Source organism: Podarcis bocagei, assembly GCF_964188305.1.
Source record: "Podarcis bocagei genome assembly, chromosome: 1".
NCBI classification, from domain to species: Eukaryota; Metazoa; Chordata; class Lepidosauria; order Squamata; family Lacertidae; genus Podarcis; species Podarcis bocagei.
In genome coordinates, this window is record NC_138125.1 from 112873625 (window position 1) to 112886596 (window position 12972).

A 12972-nucleotide genomic window follows, 5' to 3' on the forward strand; every position below is an offset into this window, starting at 1 on the left:
CATCATAAGATGTCAGCAGATAGATAGGTGGGACTTTGTTTGGGCCAAACTATCATTAATCCTGCAGAGTGGAAATTCTCCCATCACTGTTGTAAAGGTAGGAAGGACAAAGAAAACAAGTAAACTGAAAGAACCAGACATCCACACTATTTGAATTTGCTTGGCTGGCGTGTCATGAACGCAAAGGAAACCAACCCTTTCTCACTGACACTATACTAGTGATTTTCTAGCCACACCTACCAAAGATACAATCCTTTGCAATAGTGAAAACCTGGGTCCAGTTTTGTCCTGGGGGAATGTTTCTCAGCCATGGCAATAAATCTTGGAACTTCTTCTAGCTTTCCAGCTCTTCTTAACAGGTCAATTAAACGTGATAGCGTTGCATAATTATCTGTTAATGTAAGCATTCCGGGCATTACAGAAAGCAAGCACATTGTGAAAATGAAACACAAGAAAGAAGCATAAAAATCTAAGAGTGTTAAGTAAAACCAGAACTATGTTTGATAGGCAGAAGGGAGATGCTGGTGTCACACTCTGCAGGCAGCTGACGGAATCCACCCACTCTTCTAGCATGGTGGAAAGGGAGCCTGCATTGCTCTGACATCAACGTGTAGCTTTATCATAAAGATTTGTTAAAAGGGAGCCATGAAAAGATCTGATGCTCACCTGGGCTGCGTTCCAAAAGCTGCTGGAAATGAAACACCGCTTGTTCATAGTCTTGTTTCCTGAACATGAGGTCAGCCATCATCTACAAGCGCAAAGCAGAGATGCTAAGGAAACAGAAAGCAACACAAAACCTTCTCCGCAGCAATTTTATCCTGCAAAATCAGCCCATACCGAAGTGCGAAACTCAAATGGGCTAGAGGCTAAACTCTTCTTCACACACCGAATGCCCAGGGGCCACACCCACAGCTGTTAAAGAACAAAAATCAACCAGCTTCAATGGCTCCTTGGGATCTGCATTGGGAGCAGTGATTTTTTAAATTTTATTTTGTTCGTAAGTGATCTGGAGTCGGGGTGAGCTGTGGGATGGCCAAGTTTGCTGATGATGCCAAATGGTTCAGGGTAGCAAATAGAAAAAGGGATTGTGAAGAGCACAAAAAGGAACTCCCCAAGTTGGGTGAACGGGCATTAAGATGGCAAACATGATTCCATGTAATAAGTGACTGTAAAAAATCATGGTATATGCTAATAGGATCTGAACTAGCAGTGGCTGACCAGAAGAGAACTCAGGATCATGGCAGGTAGTTCCATAAAAATGTCATTTATGTAGAGAATGGCAGAGTTGCTATGAACCACATTAAGGCTCCGCAATTGTTTGACAGCCCTTGCTTCTGCATACCTCTTTCTCTCATAGGTTTCTCTCCATTTTCAGAGGTTAATGAGTGCACCTTTAGTCTGTACCCCTCTGTTTACGGACAGGCAATGAGGCCAAGGAGCAGGGCCATTTCTATAGTGGCTCCTATGCTCTCAAACACCTGGCCAAGAGAGACTTACCATGGAATCTTTCTATATAAAACTTTAGTTGGCTTGGGAAAAACCATTTGTATCAAAAAGCTTTTGCTTGTTAATGCCTGTCAACTGTCAGCATTTGAGTTTAGCAAATTGCTGGTGTTTTTTGTACTAAATGTTAAAAGTTTTTTTAAAAATAATTTTGTTAGATTCTCTTTGACATTACAGTGGAAACTTGGTTTTCAAGCATCTCAGAAGTCGAACGTTTCGGCTTTCGAACGCTGAAAACCCGGAGGTAACTGCTTTGGTTTTCGAATATTATGGAAGTTGAACAGTCTTCCGGAGCGGATTACGTTTGAAAACCGAGGTTCCACTGTAGTTCTTACCATCAGTACATTGCTCTGAGTGCATATTCCAATAGAGAAAAGCTGCTCATGCAAGAGAGGTGTCCCTTTATCGTTTTTCTTAAAACCTAAAATAATGTCATTAAATAGTCATCCTACAGAGAGCATGTGTATAACTGACCATGGCAGCTGGCGCATTATCTGGATCACTCTTCAGCAACAGAGCACACTGGCGCTGGCATGCATCCACATCATCGTGTGCAAGGTACAAACGGGCTAGTTCTAGCATCACCTGAGGATTAAAATATAAATAGAAGCTCTTCACTAATTTCTCATTCTATTTACAACATGCATCCCAACCACCACACCTCTTAAGCAAGGCTGGAGGGGAAAGGGTTCCTCTTGGTGCTCACTGACCTTGTTGTCCGTTTCACAATGAACAAGAGCTTCTTTGTAGAATTTAATTGCTTTCTCATAGTTCCGCTGGGCCGCTGAATGCTTTGCTATCTCTGCACAAATTTCAGCTGCTAGTTGCTTCTGTACAGGAACCGCGTCCAGCTGCTCTATCTGAATCCGCTTCAATACTCTGGCCTGCAATTCCTGAGCCTGGTGGAAAAGCAAAAGAGGCTTCCAATAGGAAATAATAATATCGGGTGAAGTTTGGTGGATTTGGAGCAAGTTGTGCATTTTAAAAAGGACCAATTCTCTAAATCAGTATTGTATGTGTCCTTGTCTTGATATGTGCAACAAAAGAGTCGCAGAATTGTAGAGTTGGAAGGGACCACAAATATCATCTAGTCCAACCCCCTGCAATGCAGGAATCTTTTGCCCAACGTGGGGCTCGAACCCACAACCCTGAGATCAGGTGGGAGCAAACAGCTGGTCCTTTGTTGCCTGACATGCCTTAACAAATTGAACAGTCAAAGGTCTGTAAGTGGAAGGAAGTGACTTTTGTAAGGGATGGCAGGAGTTGTTTTAACGTCACTAATGTAAAATAGAGAAGGGAAAGTTGAAGTCACCAAACACATGCAATAGGGGAATAATTCATTATCACCATTAAAATGTTCTTTGTTCTGCTGGTACTACTCATTGGGTGACCTTGGGCCAGCCACTGCATCTACATCTAACCTACCTCACAGGGTTGTTTGTGAGGTTTAAATGAAGAGGAGCAGACCATGTGCATCATCTTATTCCTTGGAGAGAAGGTACGATACAAATGCAATAAAGAAGTACAGTAGTACCTCAGGTTAAGTACTTAATTCGTTCCAGAGGTCCGTACTTAACCTGAAACTGTTCTTAACCTGAAGACCACTTTAGCTAATGGGGCCTCCTGCTACCGCCGCGTCGCTGGAGCACAATTTCTGTTCTCATCCTGAAGCAAAGTTCTTAACCTGAAGCACTATTTCTGGGTAAGCAGAGTCTGTAACCTGAAGCGTATGTAACCTGAAGCGTATGTAACCCGAGGTACCACTGTAATAATAATATCAGACCTGGACCATTTCAAGTTTTATCTCCTCTATCGCTACCAGGTAACCAAGTATCTCTCTTCTGCTACCAAAGGCCTAACACGCCAATATTTAATATTTCTTTACCTGTTGTAAGGAAACAACAGCATCGTCCGTCCTGTCCATTTTGCTGTACACCTTTGCCAGAAGAACATGGTAACGCGTATCTTCCATCAGAGAGGACAAATCATTTACTGCAGAAACATAGAGATATATTTGATACAAAGTCTTGACAAATAGTGATCTCTCTATTTCTTAAGAAAATCTGAAGCAAATAAGATGTACGTACCAGACTCATGATCCAAAACTTGCCGAAGGACTTTTACTGCTTTTTCATACTGGTTCAATTTCAGCAATAGCTCTGCCAGGTCGTAAGAAAGGAAATTCTGCTGCCCAGTTTTCAGAGCAGCTTCATAATAATTGATTGCCTAAAATAATAAATGAACAAACAAATAATCTGAAAGATCCAGTTTGACATTTCTGAAGGAGCTGCAGGTGTCAGAAAGGAGAAGATTCCCTGACACTCAAATGGAAAATTACGCTTGCCATTTGAATATCTTAGCTCCCTTCAGACTATCTTAGCTAGTAAATCAATACTTTGCACAGATTAATAGCTAAATATAAAACTAAAGGCAAATTTCTTTTTGATACGTCCGTATTTTGTTCTGGTCACAGCTCAATAATTCTTTATATGGATTGTACATATGTTTAAAAAATCATACACAAACCTGAAAATAAAATATCGCAGAAGGAACCTGCAACAAGATATGATGTGCTTTGAATTAGGTCAATGAACATTCTTAATCTAAGGGTTAAGAGTTTGCTGCACTGTCAGCCCCAGACCTCAGACCTTGCGCATGTGTGCCTGACAGTGCATCCCCCAATCCCAATTTCTCTCACCGCAAGGATCTTTTAAGCTGTAAGGAGTCTGTTTCTTAGCAACTTTAATATCCTTTGGGTGACGGCTAATTTTGATTATATGAAGCACTCTGATCTCTCTGATCCTGTGACCATCCCCAAAGCCCACAGTGCCCTTCACAGGCCAACAGTTTAAATTCTGCATGGAAAATGAAACTGGGAATGGGAGTGGCAACACTGGAAAGATAAGGCATTGTCCTCCATCATGCATTGACAGCTCTCTCCATTCACGAACAAGCCAAATACCATAGGCACGCAGTAACACTTGGACACTTACGGGGGCATATGGGCGTCGTGTAATCCATATGTGGATATTTTTTATTTTATTTTTCAGACAGATTTCCAGTGCATCAGAGAGGAGTCTTCTCCTTCCTCTCTCCCTCCTTCCTTTAACCCCCCTCAAGTTGTTTGTTACTGTTGTTTGTTTTCATACAAACAATATTAACATAAAAATTATTATTTTTTAAACCTGCATTTCGCTTTGACCCACAAAAACCACCCTCTTCTGGCTAGCTGGCGTCGTTTCACTTTTGTACTGGTCAGCTGCTGCTACTAAAAACCTGGGGAAGGAAGAGCTGGATGGAGGAGAGAGAGAGCTAGAAACTTCAGAGCAGAATATTTTAACATTCTTCATGCTGCTAATTATTTTTGTGTGTGCACATCGACATACACAATCCTGGGCTCTTCTGGAGGGCAGGTTAAGTATTTCTGGAAATGTTACAGAAATGATTGTATCAGGATGCATGCAAGCCAGTCTTCACATACCTTTGTATACTTATGAGTCTTGACCAAGGCATTCCCAATTTTGCGAGCCAATGCTCCATCCTTTAGATTCAACTTCAAAGCCTGTTCATATATCACAATGGCTTCTTCAGGCTAGGGTAAAGAAAAATAACAGTAAGGTCATGAGAAGCCCAAGCATGAATGATTGCAAGGCCTATTTATCTATATCTACCGTATTTTTCGCCCTATAGGACGCACTTTTTCCCCTCCAAAAATGAAGGGGAAATGTGTGTGTGTCCTATGGGGCGAATACAGGCTTTCGCTGAAGCCTGGAGAGCGAGAGGCTCTCGCTCTCCAGGCTTCAGGAAACTCTGCGCAACCCTGCGGAGCCTGGCACCAAGCCACGCTGGGCTCCGGAGGGTCGCGCAGAGCTGCCTGCGCTCCCGGGCTCTGCACAGCTCTGCGCGACCCTCCGGAGCACAGTGCCAAGCCGCGCCGGGCTCTGGAGGATTGCGCAGAGCTGCCTGCATTCTGAAGCCTCGGGCGCGCTGAAGAGCGCGCCCGGCCTTCGCACAGCTCTAGGGAGACCGGCGCGGCTCCCTAGGCTTGCGGATAGCAGGCTGTTCTGGGGGCTGGGGTCGGGGGAAGCTCGGGCTTCCCCCGTGCCAGCCCCGGGCCTGGGGGGGGGGAAATAATTTTTTTTCTTTATCCCCCCCCAAAAAAAAACTAGGTGTGTCCTATAGGGCGGTGCATCCCATGGGGCGAAAAATACGGTATATCTATATCTAGTATATCAAGAGAGATACAACAAAACAAAACCAATTAATATTAATCAGAAGACAAGATTCCAGTGGGGAGTCTTGGGATAAGGCAAGGGCACAGAGCCAAGTGGGGAAACAAAACTTTGAAGAGCCTCATGGTAATCCCATTTGGTACATTCTCTTTCCATTTGCCCTCTTGAGGGGCAGGCAGCCTTGTAAATAAACCCGTGAAAGTTACTATCCTGCAAGGAGGAAGTAACAGACAAAAAACTGCATTTCTGTGTTGGACACAGAGGAGAGGGGCTTCCCTCTAGTAACTTGCTTGGTTTTGTCAACTGCATGCAATTCCTGGTTACATATGTCTACCAATGTCAGCATGCGACAGCAGCCACACCCCAGGAAGCAGCTTCAGCTGGCTAGCTAAACCAGGTGAGAGTAGTCAATGGGTTTCAAACCCTCAGTGAGTTAGGAGCTTCCCCTGCATACAAAGACAGGCTCCAACATATTGAGCGGATGAGAACAAGTATGGGTCCAATGGTCAAGAAGGCAGTTTCCACACATGCTCTACAGCAGTCATAGGCAAACTCGGCCCTCCAGATGTTTTGGGACTACAACTCCCATCATCCCTAGCTAACAGGACCAGTGGTCAGGGATGATGGGAGCTGTAGTCCCAAAACATCTGGAGGGCCAAGTTTGCCTATGCCTACTCTATAGGGAAGTGAGGGGCAGATGGGGCTCGTCAACTTGGAAAGGTAGCCCATCGAGGAGAAGGAAAACTTTGATCCTAAACTTCCACACCTTGCAGGTAAGAAAGACTTTGGGAGTAAACCCAGAGGAAAAATCCGTACCCACTGCCTTGCAGGACATCTTCAGGAGAAGAAAGGCTAAGGAGTAACCCTACACAAATCCAAAATGGGGTCCCTAAGACTGTTGGATGGTGCCTTGTATGCCTCTTTCTGGCAAGCTGGTGCCAAAGTATTGTTTTAATTTTCTTTGGACCACATTGGCAAAGCTGAGAGGGGGGGGGGGTCTTGTCATCTGGGCAGCCCAGGACCTCCATACACACTGCCCAGGCTTGCACCCCATAGGAGTCACTTCAGTGCTGCTAACACAGCAGTTTGACTTCACCTCCAGATGGGGCACTCCATTGTCTCTCATGACAAATGGATGCCAAAGACAACAACAAAATGTCTACAAGGCTGGGGTCAGGGCTTGTGTAAGCCAGTACTTTTCACAACAGAGGTGCTCCTTCCCGAACTGAAACCTTCTAACCATAACCCCTAAAGCTACAAATGCTTATACCTCCTGGATATTCATATATGCATCACCAAGGAGAAGAAAGGTGTGGGAACTTGGAAGTTTCTCCACCAGGTCTCTGAAAATAAGAAGAAAGAAAATAAATCATGTCAATAGTTGAATCTGTTTGCTACTAGTGCAGTAAGCCAACTTTCAATGGCCAGGTATTTTTTCCCCTTTTTTGTTTAATAGACTGGTGGCAAATGTTTGCTTCCTTTGTCTTCAGACGTTTCGATTTAACAAGGACAGAGGTGTTCCAGAGAAAGCAAATTAAGATGAACTGTTATCCTGGAAATCTTAGTTTTAAGGAAGACAGCGAAATCTGCTATCTGACGTGCTTTCTTGTTGATACCAGTGCTGTAACAGTTGTGCCATAGAACACATAGCTAACTAAAGAATGATTCAGAAGAGCATCTTCATTCAAACAAAGGACTCCAAGAGAACAACTGGGATAATCATAACATCTGGAAAATTGAGTCTAGCATACTTACTGTAAGACTTTAAAAAAACTGAGGCAAGGGGTAGAAGGGGACACACTTTGGTTGGAAGAAGCAGATATCTGTGGGCTCTGAATACCTTCCCTAGACACCGCAAGTACTAAAAAGGCACAATATTTTATTGACAACATTTTCCAAAGAAGCAAAACCGTACCATTCCAAAAGCAAATGGACACATCCTTGTTGCGGGGGGTTACAGGCTGAAACACAGTTGCCCTGTGACAGCTTCAACTGTAGAGTAGGGATGGGGAACCTGTGGCTCTTGGGATGCTTTTGAGCTCCAGCTCCCATCAGCCCCAGTGCCATGGATGATGGGAGTTGTAGTCCAAACATACATAGAGAAGGGCACAGGCTGCTCACCTCTGCTGTAGAGAGAGCAGAACTGCTGGCATACAGGTGTATGTTTCTGATCAATGCTGCGGTGACTCAGAGCTGTTTTCCCGACGTGTATTTTTGTTTTAAAGAATATTTCAAAATGAATGGCTTTTTTGTACATCAATGTACATCTACACACAGTACTTTTCAGTGAAGTGGTTTATTTCTTCAGGAAGAAACAGGCACCAAATGAACCTGGTACATTATTATTATTTTGGCAAACTAAGCTCTTACCTGTAACAGCTTGCGTATAGCTTCCTATCCTTCCTGTGCTCCAGATAGATCTCTGCCATTTTCTCTTTGACTTTAACAAAGTAAGTCTGCTCTGGGGTTATATTCCTGAGCATCGTCAAAGCCGCTTCCACGTCGCCTTGCACAAGGGCTAGGTCTGCATTAGCAATCATAACTCTCAGCTCTTCCGGGGTGCCAGAAAATTCGTTGATAGCATCTTGGAGGACTTTAATGGCTTCGTGCTTCAAAAGAGACCATCGTTCTTGTTAAATCTCTGCCTAAATTGCCCCTGCAAAAAACTGTGGCTTTCAAACTTTGTACTTTCACAGAGACCATTCCACATCAAGGCATTTGCCCAGGAACTCCTGTGCGCTAGGAAGGCGGCCATTATGGCAGCGTTCTCCCCTCGCACCCCAGTGGCACACAATGGTTTACACAGAGCACCACTAGACTTACCGGGCCTCACCATTGCCTTGTGTGAATTAAGTCGGTACCCTAAAAAAGTACTTCCCTTGCAGGAAAGGGCAGTGGCAGTGAGCAAGCTCCAAAGAGATGGGAACCCTCCAGAATAGGCGTGGGAAGCAGCATGTACAGAAGTACGGAGGAAATCTGAAAAAACATTTCCCCCTCTCCTTCCACAAATGGATGCAACCCATCATCTGTAACTGCCAGCAGGATGATCGCAAGCACTCTCTAAAAACTGTACTTCTGCTAACAGGTATCCAAAATTTGCAGACCACATCCAAAGGATATGTACCAGTTTTACGTGTGAAACAGAATCTCGTCATACCTGTTCACCATTCAACCGATGAGCATCTACTAGTTCCAGATAGACGGACACACGATCGCTCCCGTCAATTTCAATCCTCTTTGTTTTTGACTTTGAGGAAGGTGCGGCGGCTCTCATTCCAGGCAAGTTCATTGCCATCTGCAGAGTTTTAACAGCTTCTGCTATTTCCCCCATCTTTATTTGGGCTCGAGCTTTTATTAAGTGGTACACAGGATGCTCTCTGACCTAATGAAGAGTACATAATCAGCATCTATGTCCCATACAGTCTTCCAAGAAGAAAAGAAAAAACCCTAACCATCTAGTATGTTAAATCATACTTATATTAGTGGGATAATTATGTACCGTATTTTTCGCCCCATAGGACGCACTTTTCCCCCTCCAAAAATGAAGGGGAAATGTGTGTGCATCCTATGGGGCGAATGCAGGCTTTTGCTGAAGCCTGGAGAGCGAGAGGGGTCGGTGCGCTCCTCTCGCTCTCCAGGCTTCGCGCAGATCTCCGGGCTCCCACGGCTTGCGGAGAGTTGCCTGCATGCCAAAGCCTGGGCGTGCTGAGCTCAGCGCGCCCAGACTTCGCGCAGCTCTCCGCAAGGCATGGGAGCCCTGCGCTGGGCTCCCGCGGCTTGCGGAGAGTTGCCTGTTCTGGGCGCTGGGGTCGGGCTTCCCCCGCCCCAGCCCCGCGCCTGGGGGAAAAATATTTTCCCCCCCTTTATTTCCCCCCCAAAAAGCTAGGTGCGCCTTATGGGATGGTGCGTCCTATAGGGCGAAAAATACAGTACATTGTTTTGAGCGATTTACAAAAGTAATCTAGAATCACTAAGCTTTAGTACAGGACAACAGGAGTGGCTCTCTCCTGCTTTTAAAGCAACTACGTCCTACTCAGGTTGATCTTACCTCCATTTGCTCAAGAGTGGCCCATAACACCCATTTGCTCAAGAATGGCCCATAACAAGAGTGGCCCATAATTCTTTTACTTATATCCCACCTTTCCTTCAGGGAGCTGAGGATACGGGGAGATCCTAGAGACACTGATCCAATGAAAACCTGCTTAGCTTTCAGCAAGGTTGCTATTTATGTGTGCACCGAGATCACAACCGGGAACTACTTATTACATCACACTAAAGATGGCGGTGAGCTCCCGTTGCTCTGTCGCAGCTCCTGCCAACGTAGCAGTTCGAAAGCACGCCAATGCGAATAAATAGCTACCGCTGCGGCAGGAAGGTAAACGGCGTTTCCGTGCGCTCTGGTTTCCATCACTGTGTTCCATTGCGCCAGAAGCGGTTTAGTCATGCTGGCCATGTGACCCGGAAAGCTGTCTGTGGACAAACACCAGCTCCCTCGGCCTGAAAGCGAGATGAGCACCACAACCCCATGGTCGCCTTTGACTGGACTTAACTATCCAGGGGTCCTTTACCTTTTATAAATCATTTATTTATTTTTCCTATTAACTTTTGCCCTATCACCAGCCAGAGGATTGATGACCTCTGACTGCATTCACATGGTAACATTTCGTCTTAAGATGAATGAGCCTATGCACTCCCTCTGCACAAAACGAGCAGACAAACTAGTAAGCCAGTTAGCAGTAGTTTCCTGTTTCACTTAATCCCAACGTTTCCAAAAGGGGTCTAAAGTTAATTCATGGGGCTTGCAAGAATATGAAGATAAAAGGAAAAAGCCTAGCAAATTTATACTGCCAGGGCTTTGGGGCTGCAACCACAGTAGGGTTTCTGTCGTACAGCTGGCAGAAAAAAAACCACGAAGCTGAGTCAACTCCTAAGCCTGAAACCCTGCACTGACTTTTGATGTTGCCGATTTCAACTAAGAGCTCTTTGTTAAATAGCGAAATGCATATGTTTCCTTGTTATGTGACGGTTATTGATGTCCTGGCAATTTATCCATGGGCAAAAAAAGTAATAATAATACTGGCAGCAAATTAAAATGCCAATCAAGCATGGAAGTAAAATAAAGAGCTTCAGTATGCTGGGCTAGATTTTCCAATCAAGTGTACCTCAAAGTTATAGCTTAGGCAGAGTTCCAGAGACTGAGAACAGAGTTTGAAGTTGTTTTGCAACAAATGCACTTGAGCCATAAGGAGATGGGCATCTGCGTGTGACGGATTCTGTTCTATGCAGTGCTGCAAGATGCTCTGGGATGCTTCAGTGTTACCTAATCAGATGAAGCAAACAAAACAATGAAGGGGAGAAACAAATTCAATATGCTGACAAGCTGCCTTAGGATTGCATTTGCAAGACAGGTTCGTTTCCACTGATTATACCTCCTTCCGTCCCAGCACTATTTATTAAACGGTTACATTTTTTAAAAAAATATTCCAACAACTAAAGAAGCAATGAAATCACTTGCTGTAAGAAAGAGAGCACACCAGTCACCAGCTGCAAGTTACATCTCGGCTATTACAGTGCTTTATGAATCACATAGTACAGTTTCAAATTACAAAACATGCTTCAACAATTTCTTCTATTTGCAAGGTTCAAGGTTCGGGTGCCACTGCTTTACATAGTCTAAATAGCACAATATGAGGGAGGTAGCAACAGGCTAGGGAACTGTTTAAGGATGGGGTGGGAACACCAAAACACCCCAGTGCAGACCAAGCATACTAACTGATATTGTGGGGTGGAGTGTGTAATCCTTAACAGAGAGCACTCCACACTGCAGCTTTATTATTTATTTATTTTTGCAAGTGCTACTGACGTAATATTTGCATTGGTTCAAACTCGAGAGATTTACCTGCCAAATATTTCACCTTTGCGACTAAATAGGCAGCCTGCAGGAGACCAGGAACAGTTTTAACCACAGTTTCAAGGACGGACGCACAAGGCTTGAGAAGCGGGGAAGGGGGTTGTCCTCGACCTGCAGGCTTGAGATAAACAAACGGTACTTTGATATATTACATCGAGAAAGCGGAAGGGTTTTTTTCTTTAAAGAGGAAAAAAATAAATCCCAATGAAATGTATATCTGAGCTGAGGTAAAAATTCTGAGTGTATTTTCAACAGGCAGTTTTCTAGATCTTTTCCAGAACGAAGCACCTGTGCTTTCTGAGGCAATGCTGACTTACAGCCACACAGGCTGTGTGCTGAGGCAGCTCCATGAATCCACACAGCACTCTGCCCCTGGCATGCTGGCCTGACTCAGGGGGAAGGCCTGCAAGCTCTTGCAGGCCAAGAAGAGGGCAGAGAGGCATAATGAGAGTTGGTTCTGAACGTGGACGTAAACTCCTGCTGGAACAAATCTTCAGTTTTCTCTTCCAGGAAGAAAAAACTTGGAGGGGGAGGGAGGGAGGGAGGAACCCAACTAGTACAGATATAGTTAGGGGTCGGATTCTACTAATATTTCAAAGTCTTCTCACAGCAAAGCCCCAAACCTACTTTGTCATCCTCACTCAAGCTCAAGAAGAGTCCTTAAAACATGTGGCAAACCTGTGTCCTTCCAGATGTTATTGGATTTCGACTTCCACCAACCTCAGCCAGCATAGTCAATGGTCATGGGTGATGGGAGTGGGGCCCAACAAACATCTGTAGGGCTACCTAAAGGAATGTCTCCACTCCTGTCGTTCAGCTCAGAGACTGAGGTCCAGCTCCGAGGGCCTTCTGGCAGTTCCCTCAAAGCGAGAATGAAGTTACAGGCGCCCAGGTAGAGGGCCTTCTCAGTAGTGATGCCCGCCCTGTGGAATGCCCTCCCGTCAGATGTCAAAGAAATAAACAACTATTTGACTTTCAGAAGACATCTGATGGCAGCCCTGTATTGAAAGGTTTTTAACGTTTGATGCTTAATTATGTTTTTATATGTATTGGAAGCGTCCAGAGTGGCTGGGGCAACCTGTTCTGATGGGAGGGGTATAAATAATAACATTATTACTATTATTGCTTCCCCATCCCAGATTTTAAAACAAAACAATCAGCTCTTTAAGGAGATGACCAGGATCAACCAGAATCTTTCACATATTCGCCACATCCACCAATGACACAACGTAGCGCACCTAATTTGTGTCATGACAATGTTCTGGACTTTTTTACAAGGAAAACAAAAATCCTTTAGCAGTTACTCCGCTATTAATTATTGCTCAG

General features: G+C 44.6%; 1 protein-coding gene across 3 annotated transcripts in view; it reads right to left on the reverse strand.

Moving 5' to 3' along the window:
- The window catches only part of TTC21B (tetratricopeptide repeat domain 21B), a 37269-nt gene that overhangs the window by 6025 nt on the left and 18272 nt on the right, over positions 1-12972 (reverse strand). For all 3 annotated transcript variants that reach the window (XM_081195929.1, XM_081195928.1, XM_081195927.1), the window contains exons 12-23: positions 11635-11764; positions 10898-11055; positions 8893-9117; positions 8106-8344; positions 7006-7078; positions 4985-5095; positions 3591-3729; positions 3389-3495; positions 2214-2402; positions 1978-2088; positions 667-748; positions 241-391 (exon numbers count right to left, since the gene is read on the reverse strand). In XM_081195929.1, coding sequence (XP_081052055.1) covers positions 241-391; positions 667-748; positions 1978-2088; positions 2214-2402; positions 3389-3495; positions 3591-3729; positions 4985-5095; positions 7006-7078; positions 8106-8344; positions 8893-9117; positions 10898-11055; positions 11635-11764 — 1715 coding nt within the window. The remainder of the gene's footprint in view (positions 1-240; positions 392-666; positions 749-1977; positions 2089-2213; positions 2403-3388; positions 3496-3590; positions 3730-4984; positions 5096-7005; positions 7079-8105; positions 8345-8892; positions 9118-10897; positions 11056-11634; positions 11765-12972) is intronic.